At 40.1% G+C, this 20,235-nt stretch overlaps 2 protein-coding genes across 3 annotated transcripts; one reads left to right on the forward strand and one right to left on the reverse strand.

Moving 5' to 3' along the window:
- Positions 1-9,396: 9,396 nt before the first annotated feature.
- LOC149819571 (pyruvate kinase, cytosolic isozyme-like) lies at positions 9,397-11,707 on the forward strand. The gene is made up of 2 exons (XM_089983188.1): positions 9,397-9,903; positions 9,988-11,707. The coding sequence occupies exons 1-2, from the start codon at positions 9,436-9,438 to the stop codon at positions 10,798-10,800; spliced, it is 1,281 nt and encodes a 426-aa protein (XP_089839314.1). The 5' UTR covers positions 9,397-9,435; the 3' UTR covers positions 10,801-11,707.
- Positions 11,344-13,043, reverse strand: LOC149819572 (E3 ubiquitin-protein ligase SIRP1-like). 2 transcript variants are annotated; one of them, XM_089983190.1, is made up of 2 exons: positions 12,967-13,043; positions 11,344-12,620 (listed from the first exon to the last, which is right to left on the reverse strand). In XM_089983190.1, the coding sequence occupies exon 2, from the start codon at positions 12,616-12,618 to the stop codon at positions 11,554-11,556; it is 1,065 nt and encodes a 354-aa protein (XP_089839316.1). In that variant the 5' UTR covers positions 12,619-12,620; positions 12,967-13,043; the 3' UTR covers positions 11,344-11,553. The 2 variants fall into 2 exon arrangements, with proteins under 2 accessions (XP_089839316.1, XP_089839315.1); XM_089983189.1 differs by having other exon boundaries at positions 11,344-12,635; positions 12,967-13,013.
- Between the last annotated feature and the right edge of the window lie 7,192 nt (positions 13,044-20,235).

Here is a 20,235-nt window from a genome sequence, read left to right on the forward strand (position 1 = left end):
ACCACATGTTGGATTTTTCAGAGACATGTTGGGTGTCGACATTGGCCCGTGGAGGCTTCATGTCGCCGATGATGCTCCTTTACAAAATAATGGCGTCGATTGTGACATCTTTGTAATGAAGTATATTGAAGCAATATGCTATGCACGAGTACCATAATTCACCGTTGTATGTTGTACACTTAAATATGTTTTATTATCCTATATTATTGCTGACTACATTTCTATATTGGTCTGACTTTCAGTTTTTTTTTTCAGGATGATATTCTTGGACACTGCACAGAACTATGCAAAAAATTGATGAATTTTCTAATTGCGAAAGATACAAAACCCCAGACTGTAAGATTACCTAGAAAACTATGAAGGACACGAGGCCCCAGAAGTAAGAGGAAGTCGTTTTAAACGTCTACCTGTTCTGAAGGATAACATGAAGAGGGTTACGTTCTACTGTTGAGAGAGAGAGAGAGCAATTTTTGGTTCAACATTCAATTTCCCAAACATGATAATTTTTTTGTGTACAGACATTTGTAACAGATTTTGTAGACTATGTATACAAATTTTGTAAGACTGTGTACAAAATTCACATTGATTCATAAACCAAAATTACACACTGACACACGTGTGTTGAATACGCAAATCGCTACCTCAAGCGCACAAATCGAAACAATGTCAATTATGCATACACGTTTCAAAATCATAATACAAATATCTTACAAATTGAAACATCTTACAAAATTACGCACGTGACACTTGTTAATATCAATTTGTAATATATTATGCTGAATTGTTGTATATCAATTTGTAAGATATTATGTGTTTTATAGTATTGATTTGTGAGATATTGTTTAGTTTGTTAATACCGATTTGTAATATTTTATGTTGAATTGCCGTATATCGATTTGTAAGATATTATGTGTTTTCTAGTGTCGATTTGTGAGATATTGTTTTGATTGTTAATATCAATTTGTAATATATTATAGTGAATTGCCGTATATTGATTTAAAAGATATTATGTTGAATTGTCGTAAATCGATTTGTAAGTTATCAAGATAAAGAGAAGTGAAAATTCTTACCATCTTTTTTAGAAATGGAAACTTTTGGGTCATTAATTGATGAAATAGGGAAATGTTCATCAGCAGGTTCAATCTTTGTCTTCTTAATGTCAATTGATTACTATTTATGTCAACACACCCTCTCTTTCCTCGAGAAAATGAATGAGGCAAAACCACCACGGTAACCCACCTTTTTTAGAATGAAGCTTCCCGATATAGTGTCGATTTGTGAGATATTATTTTGTTTGTTAATATCGATTTATAATACATTATGCTGAATTATTGTATATCGATTTGTAAGATATTATATGTTTTCTAGTATCGATTTGTGAGTTATTGTTTTGTTTGTTAATATTGATTTGTAAGATATTATGCTGAATTGTCGTAAATCAATTTGTAAGATATTATGTGTTTTTTAGTGTCAATTTGTGAGATATTATTTGGTTTGTTAATATTGATTTGTAATATATTATGCTGAATTGTTGTATATCAATTTGTAAGATATTATGTATTTTCTAATGTCGAGTTGTGAGATATTGTTTTGTTTGTTAATATCGATTTCTAATATATTATATTGAATTATCGTATATCGATTTGTAAAATATTATGTATTTTCTAGTGTCGATTTATGAGATATTATTTTGGTTGTTAATCTCAATTTGTAATATATTATACTGAATTGTCGTATATCGATTTGTAACATATTACATGTTTTCTAGTGTCGATTTGTGAGATAATGTTTCGATTATTAATATCGATTTGTAATTTAATATGATGAATTGCCATATATAGATTTATAAGATATTAAGTGTTTTCTAGTATCGATTCTTGTGAAATATTGTTTTGTTTGTTAATATCGATTTGTAAGTTATTATGTTGAATTGATGTATATCGATTTGTAATATATTATGCTTAATTATTGTATATCGATTTGTAAGATATTATGTGTTTTCTAGGGATGAGTTTTATGATATTTGTAGTATGATTTCTATTGTAGAATTACAACAAAGAATTATAACATTACAACAAAGAATTATAGATTTACAATAAAGAATTATAAGAAAGAATTATCGATTTACAATAAAGAATTATATAATTACAACAAAGAATTATAGAATGCTAAATATTACAACGATTTACACTAATGAAAGTTAAATGCTACAACTATTTTGTAGCTGAAGAATCCACACATGATTCCTGTGTTGCGTTGCTCACTTTTGAATTGAACTGAGCCTATCATTAAACAAAACAATATCAGACACTATACTAAGTTCAACAAGAAATGCAAACATCCTCCCAAAATTGTTATATACCAAAAGACTTGTCAAACTCATGTCATCGTCCTACTCAAACAGGTCGGAATGATTGCAGGTTCCAACATTGTAATGCATGTCTGTAGGGTATTGTTGCATGTTAGAAATTACACAAGTTAGATATTGATAAGTTGCACGTAATACAATTTACATGGGAAGCAATATACTGTATTACATACTTGTTCATGCAAAGGGCTTGGTTGCTTAGGGGTTGGTTGTTTCTTACACATTTTCTTACAAACCAATTCCAGTGCACCTTTTTTCCTTCGACGACTGCAATCAAAGGCAAGTTTCCTTTTGATACCCTTCGCTAGGTGAATATTTCCATCATAATCTACAAGGTTTACTCCTGACTTATCGAAGATGATGTTGACGCTTCGGCGCAACTTATCATAAGGGTCAGGGAAAATGTGAATTTCACCTACGTTGTTCGATCTCGTTTTCTTAGATTGGTTTTCATGAGCTGTAACAGACTCATTGTAAATTAACTGCATTTTTTAAGTAATTTCCTTGACACTTTTCTCATACATACATAGGCTTCTTTGTTTTTCGATGATAAATCTGCAACATGCATAAGTGACCTACATAGTTGTTGGTAACAGGAGGCTATGTGGCACTTCTCATCAACACCAAATGGACTGACATTATTTCTATTCAGCAGTTCAATCTTTGCTTATCTCGTCCATCTTCGCATTATATACGACTCATGTATTTTTTGTATCTTCTCTTGATTGTCTTTAATGCATGATGACATAAAATACCTTTGAATTCAAACATTTTGCATGTACATTCAACTATTTTGTTGTCAACATTGTACGTAACATGTGTTTCTTTCCTTTTTGGTTGCCCCTCGCCCTCCCATATAACATGGTATTTATGCATATTTTCATATTGCATATATCCTTCTATGTTGCAATTCATGACCTGTATAACCTCCTTCTTAGTCCATTCAAATACAGTTAGTGTATACAGATCTGCAGGTCACATCAATATTTTCATGCCCAAAGTTATAGGGCGGGTGTTGAAGCATTTCACATCTTGTTCAAGCTCATTCTATCTAAGACCGTCTGCAAATAATTCATACTGTTCCATGAAGTGAAACATTGTTAAACATGAATACAAGGTTTTTTCAGTGTGGCCTGCATAGATTCAACTCTTTGTGTGCTTATCATACCTGCATAAAAGTATTGTCTTGTATATGCCAATGCCCACTTCTCTTTATCTGCATATAAATTTTGTAACCACACACAGTCTTCAAGGTCGTACATCTGAATCATTTGCTCCCAATCAGACAAAAAAGTGATCTCATTCATGCTCTCATGTATACACTTTCGAAACTTTTTATCAAACCCTGTCTTCTGATTAAAAATATATCCTATGTTCTTTGCTGCATTTTGAAAGATATGCCACAAACATAGGCAATGATGTGCATATGGCCATACATGAGACACTGCAGCCGCAATTGCAGGATTACCATATGTAAGTACAACTCCAGGGTGCTTCCCATTCATTACTTGTGTAAATACTCTGAACAACCACTCAAAGGTTTCCTTGGTCTGGTCATACAAAAAAATGTCGCCTAATATGCAACTCCGTGAGTGATGGTTCACTCCAATGAACTGCGCAAATGACCATTGTTTCATATTAATCTTCACTGTCGTATAAAAAATAAGCACATCATTGAAGCATTCATAATCTACTCTTGACTTTGAATCTGCCCAAAACATATTCACAGCATACCCATCTTCATCCAGTTGTATTGCACTAAAGAAACCAGGGTCATTGCTTGAATTCTTGTGTAGGTAATGAACCAAAGAACATATTTCTTCATTCTTCATATTGTCTGACCTCTTCCTTCTCAAATGTTTCTTAGATCCATAGGTGTGAATGGTACATTCTCGCGACCACCATCTATGTGCGCACATAAATTATATGTCTTTCTTGGTGCAATGTCGGCGTTATCAGCTATTTCAGCAATTACAGCATGCACTTCAGTTACTTTACGATGTGACCTTAATATAGGAGTCATAAATGAATGAGATAAGTCATGGTTATGATCATTGATTAAAGTATGAACTACATATTTCTCATTCAGAAGTCTTCTTAACACCATTCTCGTTGGACAACTACATCTTGAATCTGACTTGCTCCTTGTTGGATTTCCACTTGACTTCTTCCAACCTTGCTTCAAAAAAACATATGCCTTTCTCACTATGACACCCTGTGCATTTTTTGCCCAAGAATACCTTCTAACACTACAATCAAGTTTTAAGGTATAATCATTGTAAAATTTGTATGCAACTTTTTCATTATTAAACTACATTCCCTCTACGGGAACAAAGTCAAGTGTACTATCATGTAGACTTGAGGTGCCTGCACCTTTGTCAAGTGCATTGTCATGATCGTCTACCTCATTATCGAATTGCATTTTGTCTGCTGGAATATCATTATCGATTTGCATTTCTTCTGCTGGAATATTCAAGTCTAGAGTGAATTCAATGCCTGCACCCTTCTTATCATGTGCATCATTAGTGCACATATTCACTTCTTCAGGTGCATCGATAGTACGAATGTTCGTTGCTCCATGACTTTCCAGTGATTGAGACACATCATCTTCACTGCAACTAGTTGATATGCTCAACACTGTCATGAGCAAAATATCAATTTGTGTTAGCCAGCGCATACGTTTATCACGATTTATTCAAGATGCATATAACAATGACTATTGATTAGTTAAGCAAGTCAAAAGACTTTAGATTTCTCAAATAATAAGGATATATATATACCGTGAGTAATCATCTATAAAGATGACAATATTTTTTACTCATGTAACACGAGAAAAATGACCCACAAACATCCGTATGCACAATATCTAATTTTCTATTGCTATATTTGTTATCTTTCTTATATGAGTTAGATTGATTAGCCTTTATACAATCAACATATGGTTTTATATTTATGAAATCAAGGGATCTAAGAATCTCTTCTTTCATAAGTCTTTGGACTCTCTCTTTCAAGATGCATCATAATCTTCGATGCCAAAGCAAATAGCATTGATCATCCTTTAGACCACGTTTATTTTCAATCATTATATTCTCAACGAAGTGAGATTCCCATATTTGAAGTTTGTTTTTTAAATGATATAAACCATCACATATATGCAGAACCGACTGTAATAGAATTTTTAACAATAATAAGCTTGGACTTTTCAAAATTAAATGCAAAACCAAACTTATCAAGTTTTGAAATAGAAATGAGGTTCAGACTATAAGATGAAATACAAAATGTATCAACCAAATCTAAAATGAATCTACACTCCAACACAACTCTGTAGGTCTCAACGTTCTTGATATATGAGCGCTTCTTGTTTTCTGAGAAGATGCTTCTTTCATGCTCTGTTATTTCTCTTTTGTTTAGAAATACCTGCAAAGAGTTGATAATATGTATCGAACATTAATTAAATCACACTCATGTGAAACAAATGGCATGTTACATTTATTCTCAAGTCATTTCTTGTACTTCATGCACTCCACCTTCTTTTGTTCCTTCTTCATACAGAAAAAACATTTTATAGAAGAACCATCACCCTAGGATTTAACTTTCGCCTAAGAGTTAAAACTCTTCTCGGAGGTTTTCTTCTTGCTTTTTTTCTTAAAGGAATCATTCTTTGCACCCGACCTATATTTTTTTTTATGAGAAGTCATATGTGCACATGATACCTTCTGACCTTTCAATATTTCTTCATCTTCAATACACTTGGCGGATAGATCATTAAATGATCACTCATCATTATGTGTGTTGTAATAGATCTTAAATGGTCTGTATTCAGTAGGCAATGAGGTCAAAATCAGATGGACTAAAAAAGATTCTGAAATGGCGAAATTCATGTCATTCAACTGAGATGCAATATTTTTTATTTGTAAAATGTGTTGTCGGATGTGACTATCTCTAAAATATTTTATAGATACTAACTTTGACATCAGGGTATTGACCCTGGTCTTATTAGAACTGATAAATCGAGTTTCAATGACTCTTAGAAATTTATTCATTGTCCTACAGTAAAGAATAATGCTTCGAATATTCTTAGTTACTCTAAATTGCAAAAGTAATCATCGAAATTTCTAACAGTAACTTTCAATAATTACATTCAACAAATCTCTAGTTTCTTTAATATAAGGATTCATAATAAACCAAGCTGGCTCGAGCTTGGCTCGATTAAGCTCGGCCCAAAGCTCATTCGTAATTTAAATGAGTCAAGCTTGTACATGGCTTAGAGGTTTGGATGAGCAAATGAGCCAAGCTCGATAAAGCTCGATAGACTTGGATAAACGTATATATATAATATGTTTACAAATAAAATCGAAAGGTCATTGTTATCCTAATGGTTTGGATGTTAAACTTTTCTTCAAAAGGTATTGGTTTTGAATCTTGTCTTTTACCTTTTTCGCTATACTTTATTTAGAGAATTTTAGTATGTATATAATTTTTTCAGTCAAAAGACATACTCTTGCTTAGTGGTGGGTCACTTGATTAACGGCAAAGAGGTTGGGAATTGAAGCTCACCTTATCAAAAAAAATTCACAAGATCCTTTTATAGAATACCATTGAAGCTCGGTTGGCGCTCGAACTCAGAACCAAGCAGAGTCTGGACAATGTCATACAAGCTCGGCTTTGAGCTTGAACAAATACATTTTGAACTAAGCGGAGTTCGAACAGCCCAAGCCCGACTCGAACTCGGCTAGTGTGCATCCCTACTTCAATGATGCCACAAGCGTTTCACAACACGCTCCATGCATTTCTTTGACTTTAAGTTGGGCATGGATCTTGAACCCTGCAAACACTGGTTAAGATGGTGCAACTTGTACCGACCCGGCTATCACATTCGATCTGCTTGAATATCTGCCATTTGGCATTCTTTTGCCCTCCAACTCTACAGAATAAAGCAGGTTCCTATCCCAAGATGCCTTAGCATAAAGCATGCATGTCGATGTCGCTTTTCTATGAACATACGTGCACATTTGAATCGTTTTTCTTCGACAGATACAGCTGGGGTTAGGCAGACCCTTACCAGTTATACAACTAAACCATAGGATTGGAACTTGCAACGTCCCAATACAAGGTGACGTGCACTCACTGCTCCTGCCATACAAGCGGAGCCGCTGTGTTGGTGCACATTGAAATCGTTTGCGTGATCGCATGCTCGGAGGAGAAGGCTGCTGGCGTTTGTGTTGCCCACTTTTTTATGGATCACTTTATGCCAGTCCATCTGTCCCACGTCTTCTGACTGGAATGGTTCGGTTTCCTCAACGGGAATATGCCTCTCCAACGACGTCCTTTTCTTGGGTGGGTTAGGCACCGACCGTCTGCCATTTTTACCGGTTCCTGTTTTTCAAATTTCAACACAAAGTTTCATGGGGTCATCGTCGTCATTTTGAAATGTCAAAGCTGTTTTTAGAAAACCTGGAAAAGGTTCATTGTTTCGGCCTTTCTATTTGTAAAACTTAACTATCTTTAGTCCTTTCGAAAGTTATAGGCCTGCATACCAAAATACCTAAAATGCCCTCAATTCCACACCCACACTCCTTAAAATCTGTCGACCTTTGAGTCTTTGACAGCGGCCCTTAACTGAATGGCTTCTGTCCCACTTGACCCTCCAACAGAACCCAGTGGAGTTCAATGAGATCGATTGAAACACAAAACTATAGGCCTCGAAGTATGTCCTTTTTTTTTTTTTATATGTTTTCAAGGAACTCAAGTAACATGTGTCACATCAAGGATGCATGCGGCCAATTTCTGAAGGGAACCCAAAACCATCTCCAGTCGGACCGGTCCAACTTCTGAGAAAGGACACGCATGTCATTGTAGCCAGGCACAAAATCCCTGACCTGATAGCCTAGGTCATAATAAAGGAGGAGTAGACCCACTGCCGCTCCTTCTGTTGTCTCCCGAATCAAAAAAGACTTACCACGCAAGCCACGTATTTTTACCCACAGTGTCACACGTCTTCTCTTTCTAAAAACCCCTCTCCTTGCCTGTTCTAACCAAAGTTGCACCCCAGAGGACGCTCCCCTCCCCTCCCCTCCCCTTCGGCCCCTTCTCGCACAGAGTGCCACAACATGGAGATGAGGCCAAAGACCAAGATAGTGTGCACGTTGGGTCCATCATCAAGGTCCGTGGAGATGCTGGAGAAGCTGCTCAGGGAAGGCATGAACGTCGCCAGGTTCAACTTCTCTCACGGTACCCATGCTTACCATCAAGAGACGCTTGACAACCTACGGACCGCCATGCACAACACTGCCATACTCTGTGCGGTCATGCTTGATACCAAGGTATTTATGGCTCTCTCTCCCTCTTCTTGATCGTGCTTAAGGTTGTGTGCATCAAAAGGCTCTTAGGACTATCTCGTTTGTTAGTTTTCCTTTTCCTTTCGTCTGTTTTAATAGATTTTCCTCTCCTGAGGATGGGTGTTCGCTATGATTTTTCTTTTACTAGTGTTTATAAGCCGTCCACAAAGAAAATATAAATGAAGGGTGGATTTGTGCATATGTAAAACGTATATGGGTGTTTGTTCGTAAAAGTAATATGAGAAGACACTAACAGAAACGTGAACACTCAGAACCGCCAAGGATTACCTTAAGTTCTGAAATCCAGTAGGAAATGATCACTCAGACACGAAATCATCGCAAGTAGTTAAAATTTTCTCATACAGGTCCATCCTGAGGATCATAGTCACAAAACTAGCCTTTAATCGTGCTTGGCATTTTGTATTTACCATTTCACGTTGTGATGTTTCTAACCCATGCTTAACTTTGTGAATGTATTGTAGGCCATTTGATATTTCCACTATCACGAAAAATGAACCTTAAAACATATTTGTGGCTATCAAGCGTACTATGAGACATAAATAGACCATGCCAATCCCATCCGAAAGGTTAATCTAGTATTTGTTGCTAGATCCATACAAACAAAAGGAGTGTCATCGTATACTATCATGGCTATATATGTCATTTATGAATGTGTGTGTGTGTGTGTGTGTGTGTGTGTGAGGTTCTGGATTTGCTCACTTTTTGCTAATGCAGGGGCCAGAAATCCGAACTGGTTTTCTTAAGGATGGAAAGCCAATACATCTTGAGAAGGGCCAAGAGATCACAATTACTACAGATTACAGCATCAAGGGAGATGAAAGTACGATATCTATGAGTTATGGCAAATTAGCAGAGCATGTGAAGCCCCAAAGCATCATACTTTGTGCTGATGGCACAATCACACTGACCGTCTTGTCATTCGACAAGAAAGCCCGCCTTGTACATTGCTGTTGTGAGAACTCTGCCACCCTTGGAGAAAGAAAAAATGTCAACCTGCCGGGTGTGATTGTCGACCTTCCCACACTGACTGAGAAAGATAAAGAAGATATCCTAAAATGGGGTGTTCCTAACAAGATCGATATGATTGCTCTTTCCTTTGTTCGGAAAGGTTCTGATCTTGTTGAGGTCAGAAACCTGCTTGGAGAGCATGCCAAAAAGATCCTTCTCATGTCCAAGGTAAGCCACCGTATTAGTTGCTTCGTTCATTGAGATTCTCATCACTTATGAAGTCTTATTTCGAAATTGTTGTGATCTCAACAGGTTGAGAATCAGGAAGGAGTCACCAATTTTGATGAGATCCTTGCCAACTCAGATGCTTTCATGGTGGCTCGGGGAGACTTAGGCATGGAAATTCCCATTGAAAAGATTTTCTTAGCCCAAAAGATCATGATATACAAATGCAATATCCAGGGAAAACCAGTTGTTACCGCGACTCAGATGTTGGAGTCAATGATAAAGTCACCTCGCCCCACACGTGCAGAAGCAACAGATGTAGCAAATGCAGTACTTGATGGCACTGACTGTGTTATGCTTAGTGGTGAAACAGCAGCTGGAGCTTATCCTGAGCTGGCTGTACGAACAATGGCCAAGATATGCATAGAAGCAGAGTCATCACTAGATTATGGGTCAGTCTTCAAAACTATCATGCTTTCTGCACCAACACCCATGAGCCCATTAGAGAGCTTGGCTTCTTCAGCGGTTAAAACTGCCAATTCAGCAAAAGCAGCTTTGATTTTGGTTTTAACAAGGGGAGGAAGCACTGCAAGGTTGGTAGCGAAGTACAGACCAGCTATGCCGATTCTTTCTGTGGTGGTACCCGAGATAACAACAGACTCTTTCGACTGGTACTGCACGGATGAATCACCAGCTAGGCACAGCCTGATCGTAAGAGGGCTGATCCCAGTTTTGAGTGCAGGATCAGCAAAGGCTTCTGATTCTGAATCAACAGAGCATTCACTTGAATTTGCTCTTCAGTACTCCAAAGATAAAGGCCTTTGCAATCCTGGAGATTCCGTTGTTGCATTGCATCGAGTGGGAACTGCTTCAGTTATTAAACTTATGACCGTCAGTTGAAGGTGTGGCAGACTGGCAAATGCAAGAGGATGAGTTGTGTTTTGAGGGATTTCATTTAATATACATGGATGAGCTTTTGTCCTGTGGTCTGTTTCAGTTACTATATGAATTGCAATTTTTGTGGTTTTGGTAGTCCATGTTGCAGTTTTGTGGTTTTGGTAGTCTTTAAGAGGTCTCTATTTTAACAAGGTGGCTGCTGACCAAAATTGTTACAGTTTTATTTGCTATTGTCATTTTGATGAATGTGATAGTTAAGCATAGGAATATAAAATTTAATAAGTCCAAGAATTTTCCCTGTTTGAATAATGCTTATTCTTTTTCATTTGATAATGCTCATCTTGGCACAATGTTGGTCAAGCTAGACAATTGAACTCGTTCCTCCAAATATTTTTCTCGTCCTTTTGAATAATGTAAGAGAAATTAGATATATTCATGCTAATTAATTCAGCGAAAATCACTTTCAAAGAAAATGTAAAATACCATGTACATTTCTTCGGCTCTGCTCTGGCACCCTACGAAGAAAAAAGTTTGAGGGTAAAATGATTTCCTACAAATGCTGCTACTAGAAGCATGCAGTGATCTTTTCATTTATATAAAGCACACATCAGATGAATCCAACCGTAACATACCTTGTTTTGAGCAATTCATATAAAATAAAACTTTATGTACAGAAGAGAAGGAAAACCAAAAGACTAGCTTCATACGAAACATCGATTCTCATCTGTTCGAGAACCATTTCCAGGGGAAGAAACATCAATTCTCATCTGTTTGAGAACCATTTCCAGGGGAAGAAGCATTGGTTGAAGAAGAATTCTCGCTCTGAGAGAACAACCCATTAAAAGGCCATGGAATAGGTACCCAAAATCTCCTGCTATTCTCAGCCCCTTCTTCCCCACCTCTCTCTGCCGCTCCCTCGTTGTTCTCCACCACCCTGTTACCACCATCAAGACTGTTGCCAGACCCTTGTGATTCTTTCGACTCATCGACCGGCATCTGATATCGGCAAACAGGGCAGGAGCTATGAAGCTCCAGCCATGGCAGAATGCACTCTGAGTGGAATTTATGCTTACAGGGCATCTCTCTAGCTTTGGAATCGACCTCGAAATCCTCTATACATATCGGACATCGCTGGTTCTCGTCAACTTTCACCGTGGGCATTGCCTCTACCGCCTCCTTCTTTGCGGGAGGCGTCCCGTACCTACTCGGATCATTCTCTGCTAGATGCTGCAGCAGCAGATCCAAGCCAGGCCCAATGAAGTAATCTCCCAACGAGGCGCCGATCCTGTTCGACCCCGAATTACGACTCTGGTTCTGAGTCTGAGTTGAATCGAGAGTTCCTTGAAGGATTATCGCCTGATTGAACGAATTGATCAGAATCAAGCGATCCATATCGTTGGCATCCGGGTTATCGGATTCTGACGCCATTCCTTCTCTTAAGCTCTGAAGCAATTGAAGGATCGCAGCTCCACTCCTCCTCCTCCGCCTCTGACTGGCTTCCGATTCACCACCACCACCTTCAATTTGTTCATCTTCCTCTGCTTGCTGTTGCTCCTCTGCTTCCTCCTCGTCCTCCTCCAGCCTTCTTCTGAACCTCCGCCGCCTCCGTGAAGGTCCCATCATCCCCAACAATATCGGAGCCCACAGGGAGAGGGCGCGATCTGACTCTGATTCAGCGTCCTGATTATCCCCCCTCCAGCTTTCCATGTCCTCCACAAACCCACTATTACAGATGGGGCACTTCATCTCCACCTCCATAACTGGATTCACGATCCGAGAGCACACATGACACCAATATCTTCCTACCACCGCATCACCCATGACTGCAGATTCATTAACTATCAACAACCCACAAAAGACCGATCACGATCTCACACACCAAGAATCAGAAATCGACCAACAATGAAACCAAAACTTTTCTGTGTTCATCCAACAAAACCCATGAAGAAAGTTTTTCCTTTTTTTTTCTTTGGAAGGATGTAACTCCAGCAAAAACACAGAAGAAGGAAAGAAACATAAAGGAAAGCACAACAGATGAATCCAGAAGTCAATTATTGGCGTGGATTTCTAACTACAATAAACTTAGACATGTATGATTGCAAAATAAAATAGTATTTGGTCAAAATCACAGAAATATATATCCATGGTAAAGATGGTGAAAAATAAAACCTGATGATGTGGCTGCCTGTGTGCTTCAGAATCCAGAGAGGAGAGAGAGAGAGAGGGAGGGAAGGGGATCTTTTGCAAGAAGGGAACGCATCCCTTCTTTTCTTTTCTTTATTATTATTTTTTTTGTTTGCGAGACGCGTTGGAGTTGGAACTTCGTTTTCCTTGCAAAGGACACCCCATTCTCTCTCTCTCGCTCTCTCTCCACCAATGGAAATTATGGAATGGTTATTTTTGGTGCAGTGGAGGCACGCAAAAAATGCATCCAACGAGCATTAGAAATTGATTTATCACATTCAACCACGTTTCTTAACGTATTTCAATTATCCAGACGAGGTTTTACGCTTTTCACTTAGGGGCCATTTTGTTAACACATTTTTTGCCTCAAGAGTCAAGACAGGTTCCTCTTAGTCCAATTTGTCTGCGGAATAACTTTAGATTTGTCTGATTTAAAGAATGAAGTGCATTTTCAAAATTTGTGCGCCCTCCGGAGAAAGCCCATTTGAACGGACAACTTTTAACAAAGAAAAATTTAATCTCATATTCGTTTGAACTTGAAAAATGAGCTGTACCTACATTCATTCTGTCGATAACTTTTACCGGTCTAACATTTTTCTCAACACACTCAAACAGCTCCTTAATAATACAATTACTCGTATCTTTTTCTTTTTTATCAAAAAATAAATATGGAGAGCATTCTAATCGTTCTGTAATTCTGTTTGGATAAATGAGTGAAGACCAAGCGTGTCTTTGAAATAAAATGAATGAACCAGAAGTTAAATACAGTAACATTAAATCTTCTAGGCATTTTATGAATAGACCGATAGGGAAGTGTCTTGTCCTCATTGGCAATGCTGCGTGCGTAGCCTCAAACTATCGTAACCACAAGATACGTGACACGTGTTCGATAGGTACGTCTTAATCGTCCAGTCCAGAACAGATTGTGGACCTCACTGCATAGGACGGGTCGCAGGAAGAGGCGACACAAGTAATGGGGCATCTGAAAGAACAAGGCCAACCACAAAAAAAAAGCTTTACCATTAACCTTCTCAGTTCCACTCAGTACCCCTAATTTTCAATAACAGTCTTTAAGGGCCGTTTGTGTCACAGGCCTATTTCTTCAATAGGCCAGCGCAATGGTCCTTTCACAAAAAAAAAAAACATTATTTTTAATAAATGTTGGACACGGCAAATATGCGGCATGCCGTCTGCGGTGTCCTTTACACATCGTTATTTTCGTTCCACCCCTTCTCCTGGTATGAAAAGAACAGGATGGGGGAACAAAGTTCAAAAATAAAAATTGCTTCGACGGGCACACCTTTCTCTTGCCCGACTCTCTCCCTCTCTCTCCTGTGCAACGAAGGGGAGCCAGAGGAGGAGCAGGTCTAAGTGCCGGTGGTGGCACTGCCGGTTTGCAAGGTTGCGTCATAAGAGGTGGTTGACAGATGGGGGGAGGAGAGGCCGGCTGGCAGATGGGAAGGTGACAACAGCGGAGGGGGGAGACAAGGTCGTCACCACCACCGTCGTCTTTCTCCTTCTCCACAGCCTCTTTCTCTCTCTGCTTCTTCAGCATCGACGGCCACCACCGATGCCAGGCAGTTCACTGCCTAGTGGGGGGTCTCCATCACCCTTCACGCCGGCAAGACCACCCGACTCCGGCACGTCCACCGTCGTCCCCTACTGAATAGAAGGAAGAATAAAGACAAGAGAAGAAAGGGTCCCGTAATAACGAGAAAATTATCAAAAAATTAAGATTAGGGCTCGAAGGCGAGTGGACATCCCGTTGGATTTCAACTTCCCAAAGTCCCTGGTGGAGGAGCTAGGGCTCGAAAGGGATGGCTTTGATTTTGATCTCAACGACCTCATCGAATGACGATTTGGGGGGGGGGGGGGGGTTCGGATAACGGATTTCCTTCATCATGACTAGATTTCATCGATTCTGAGGCCTCATCAGACTCCAACCCAGCAGTTTCTGGTGCAGAAGTGTGTGATTCATCCTGATCGGGGGTTTCCATGGTGGAGTGTCTTTCTCCAGCTCCCGATCATGACAAATTGACGGTTGCCATGGTTTTTAAGGCCGAAAATGCCTCTTCTTCACCAGAATTTGGCTGAATGAGCGAAGGAAGCATCTCTGCGTGTTTGGCCAATACATTAAACCTTACGGCTTTTAAAACTGGGACAAGTTCATGTTCTTCACCACCATCCCCTACTCTACCTATGCTCATCGCCTCCTTAGCCTGCGGCCCCAAATGCCGGAGATCCTCAAACCGGATCTCAACAATGCGAATCTCAGTGCACACCGACAATCATGTGGTTGTTGCGGCCGCGGTCACTAAAGCTCGGGCCCTCCGGTGAGATCCCGGTGTTTGTCTCAATTGTTTGTGCATCATCATCAAACAACAGACATTTCAAACACAACATCCTATTATGGTCCAAACAAACGTCGGTGTTCTGATGTATTTTTTTTTATTTTGTTCGAACAAACCATCAAACATACGCTGAAGGGTAGTTTATGTCACAGGCCAATTTCCTTCAAATAGACCGGCGCATCACGATGGTCCTTCCTTATCATATCGCTCGCTTGCTAGTCGTGAAAGCTTGTAATCAGAGAATAGAGAGAGAATAATTGCAATCACAACAATGGTGAATAAAAGAAAGCTCAACGAATTTGATTCATTCACAATTTAGCCCGTCAATTCAAGTACACGGGTTGCCTCTTCATGGTATTGATTAACCTGAATCGGGCAACTTACACAGACTCAATGAAAGCAAAATAGACTCTAGACGCAACTTTACAATGTAAGTCACGAGATAACATGCTTCCCCCTTCAAATCATGTGTCATCCTCGACGCTATCTGTTTCATGTTAAGCCTTGACTTCAGTAGGTAGCAGTTGTTCATCCAGAAAGCTGGCTCTCACGTAGGTTATGTTGTTTCTTCTTACTGCGCTATGTATTTTTTTGTTTTGCTCAAGTAGTTGACCTTGTGGCGAATGATCTGAATGAGGTTCTTCTTGGCCCGTTGTGTTGCTGGGGCTCTTTGCATGATGGGAGCGCGTTGTGGCATGTTATGTTCCGGATCTCCGTCATATGTATGAAACTGCTTGAGGTTGCACATGTGGAACACCGGGTGCACCTTCAAATCTGGGGGCAACTCCAGCTTGTACGCCAGGTACTTGCCCACCTTCTTTGTAACGGTGAATGGTCCTTCATACTTTCTGATCAATCTGCGGTGCCGCTTGCAGAATATACCAGTGTGATCAAGATAAAGTTTCACCAACACTTGGTCCCCGACTTGGAACCCAGCGGGCCGACGATGCTTGTTCACCCACTTCTTCATTCTCTTTGTTGCCTTGTATAGAAATGTCTTCGCCAACTTATTTTGCTTGTGCCAGTCTCGAACAAACTGATAGGCGAAGGATGACATTCCCTTTTTTTACGCGGCAAGAGTGTGTTGGGTCAACTGTTGCTACCCTGTGGCTATTTCAAATGGGTTGTGGGCTGAAGACTCTATCTTCTACAGATTATAACAGAATTGTGTCACATTAAGGAGTTTAACGTATTTTTTCTGATTGACACTAAAAAAGTGCCTAAGGTACTACTCAAGTATCTCATTGATGTGCTATGTTTGCCTATCGGTTTATGGATGGAAGCTTGCTTAAAACAACAAATCAAAGCCAAGTAGCTGAAATATTTCATGTCAAAACTTGCCCGTGAAGCGAGCATCACAATCACTCACAATGCTCTTTGGTATACCCCAGTGCTTCATCACATGCTTTACAAACAACTCTGCAAGGCACTCCTTAGAAGTTGGGATGAATGTGACATACTTTGATAAATGATCAACTACCATTAGGATGGAGCTTGTGCCATCTACCTTCGGCAGACTAACAATGAAGTTTATGGAGATGCTTTTCCAAAAATGTTCTAGAATCAGTAGAGGCTCAAGGAGATCGATTGACTTCTGGTTGGTCCACTTGTCTTGCTGGCAGACGAGGCACGTTCGCACATACCCCCTCCACGTCGTCTCTCATCTACGGCCAATAGTAGTCAAACTCAAGGAGTACTAAAGTCTGCTCCTGACTAGGATGACCGACCCATAATGTATCATGACACTCTTTAAGCAATTCTCGACGGAGGCTTCCCCACCGCGGCACAAAGATACGCCCCTCTTTTGTCACGAGAAGACCATCTTGTAGCCAAAATCATCGAGTCTTCCCTGCCTGCGCCAAAGAAACAAGGTATTGCATCGTCGAATCCTGTTGTGTACCTTCACGAATGCAGCTCAGTAAAGCACTCTCCAAATGCACTTCAGAAGGCTCAGCATGCGCAACAACCAATTCAGCTCTGCGGCTCAAGGTATCAGCAACTACATTGGTCTTCCCAACCTTGTACTCTAAAGCAAAGTCGAACTCAGTCAAAAACATTTGCCACCGAGCTTGCTATAGCGTCAGCTTTTTATGTGTCTGAAAATAACTTGTGGCAACATTGTCTGTCTTGACGACGAACTGAGCACCCAAAAGATAGTGTTGTCAAGTCCTGAGGCAATACACGATGATTGTCATCTCACGTTTATGCACTGTGTAACACATCTCTGCATCCTTTAGCTTACGAATCTCATCTGTGATTGGATGGTCGTCCTACATAATAACTCCGTCGATGGCAAAGTCTGAGACGTCTATGTGGACCTCAAAGGGTCTCGAGTGATCAGGCAATCACAACATTGACTCCCTCACTAAGACTTTCTTCAAGCTGTCGAAGGCATCTTGTCATGATCCTGTCCAGAGCCATATCTGATTCTTCTTTAACAAGTCAGTGAGGGGCGCAACAATGAAGGAGTAACCTTCAATAAATCGTCGCTAGTAATTCGTCGAACCAAGAAATGACCGCAACTCTGGTACTTTGCTTGGTGAAACTCATTCCTGGATGGCTCTTATCTTTTGCCCATCCATGTGTAGCACACCACGCCCCACAACGTGGCTGAGGAAGCTGATTTCTTCCTGACCGAAGAGACACTTTTCTCGTTTAACACAGACATCATTCACCTTTAGCACCAGAAACACTGTTCGCAAGTGCCCCACATGTTCCTCCATATTGCTATTATAGATGACGATATCATCCGAGTAGACTACCACAAACTTGTCTAAGGGTAGAAAATCCGATTCATTAGGGTCATGAACGTGGCTGAAGCATTCGTCAACCCGAATGACAGTACTAAAAATTCGTAAGCACCATAGCGGGTGACACAAGTTGTTTTCGGCTCATCACCATCTACAATCCTCACTTGCCAGTAACCTGATCTCAAGTCTAGCTTTGTAAAGACTCGGTCATTGGCCAACTGATCGAACAAGTCCACTATTAGTGTCAACAGGTGCTTGTTCTTTACCGTGACCTTGTTTAGCACACGGTAGTCCACACATAACCGCTTGAAACCGTCATGTTTCATCTGAAATAGGATTGGAGTACCAAATACTGCTTTTGATGGATGAATGATGCCTCCATCCAATATCTCATCCAGCTGCTTGCGCAACTCTTTCAACTTAGCTGGCCCCATGCGGTATGAAACCATTGCGGGAAGCTTCACTCTCAGGGTCAACTCAATCTTATGGTCGACCTCTTATATTGGTGGTAGATGCTTCGACAATTCTAGAGGCATCACCCTCCGAAACTCTGCCAAAAAGTAGAGCTAAGGTCGGCAGCACTGTTGCTTGCACCTTCCCTTCTTCTGTGCACACGACAACTAAGAATGTATGCTCCCCATGCTTGACACCCTTCTTTAATTGCATTATCGATAACACTAAAGTCTTGCATTTCTGAATAAGACACTTAACTGTGTATGACAGGTTTGGCCCTATAATCATCAACGAGTTAAACTTTGGCATAAGCATTACATTCTAGCTACGCAAAAACTTTATACCTAAAATCATCTTAAAATCGTATAGGAGCACCATAGAGAAGTTGGCCTTATCGGCCCAACTCCCAATTTGGATAACCACATCCCTTGCTTCACCAAGAATGGGCTTGGCCTCAGAGTTCACCGTTTTGATGGTCCTCTGTTTTGGTCTCGGCTTCAAGCCCAACCGCTCTGCCTCTATCCGCGAGACAAAATTATGTGTGGCCCTAGAGTCTACCATTGCTGAAGTAGACTTTACATTCATAATGATTTCTAAATATATGAGTTCCTTACTGACCTGCATGTTTTCAGTTGTGCAACTTCTAACTGTATTAAACGATTGCATGACCCCCATCCTTAGTTGCATGGTCTAAGTATCACTGCATTCTGCCTGCGTCGCATGGGATTGCCCATCGTCCTTTACAAAGTGTTTCAGACACTGCCTGACGATATGCCTATCGCCACAAAACCAGCAAGTAACAATTGCTCCCTTGTTACTGTTGTTATACTTTTTGAAGTTCTGTTTCTTATAAAATTGGTGGGATGTCGACGCCTCACATTTGTTGTTGCGTTGCTCATCCTTCTTATCTCTGTGGTCAGACTTCTTCCTGACCTTGGTTGATGGGGTGAAGGGCTTGCACTGAGTGTTAGCTAAGCGCACGACCGTCACATATACATCTTCCAAAATAATGGGGTTGCTCATTTCTACTTCGGACTGTGCTCATAGCTGAAGTCCTACAATGAACCAATTGAGCTTATCCTCATCTAGCATGTTAGGCACCTCAAGCATAAACTTCTGGAATGTTCTGACAAAGTCTTGAAATGAACCAGTATGTTTAAGATCTAACACCATCTTGTAAGCCTGTCTTTGCGCATTCCTCGGCATGAAGTAGTTGAGCAGTTCTATTTTGAAGTCGTCAAATATATCTATCACGCATTGACCCCTCTCCATGTCATTGCGCTTTTGCCTCCACTAAGTGATGACATCTCCATCCAGTAGAGTTGCTTTAGCCTTAATCCTGAGATCTTCAACCATCATGTTCTGAATAACCAAGTAGTCTTATACTTTGAACAAGAAGTTCTCAATGGCCTTGATGTCGCGAGAACCATTGAACTTTGCTGGTTTTGGCACATTAATCCTTGATGGCCTCTCACCATTTTTTCCATTTAGGGTCACTGTCTGCTGCAATGTGTGGTTCTTCAATTGAAGCCCCCTTACTTCAGTCTGCAAGTCGGCCACAGTTGTCGTCAACGAAGCGACCTGTTCTATTAGTAAGATCACATATTCTTGCAGGCTCGCTACCACATCATTCAGTCTACCGAATAATTCAACTGCACATGAAATTGCTTCTTCGTGCAAAGTCACATCTTCCACCAGCT

Source organism: Nuphar pumila, chromosome 12, assembly GCF_984573655.1.
Source record: "Nuphar pumila chromosome 12, dmNupPumi1.hap1.1, whole genome shotgun sequence".
Taxonomy (NCBI): Eukaryota; Viridiplantae; Streptophyta; class Magnoliopsida; order Nymphaeales; family Nymphaeaceae; genus Nuphar; species Nuphar pumila.

What these genes read in the sequence shown, in the direction of transcription:
- LOC149819571 (XM_089983188.1), top strand. Translation starts at nt 9,436, where the DNA reads ATGCAGGGGCCAGAAATCCGAACTGGTTTTCTTAAGGATGGAAAGCCA. An exon ending in AGATCCTTCTCATGTCCAAG is followed by an intron (nt 9,904 to 9,987) that starts GTAAGCCACCGT and finishes TGATCTCAACAG; the next exon opens with GTTGAGAATCAGGAAGGAGT.
- LOC149819572 (XM_089983190.1), bottom strand. Translation starts at nt 12,618, where the DNA reads ATGGGTGATGCGGTGGTAGGAAGATATTGGTGTCATGTGTGCTCTCGG.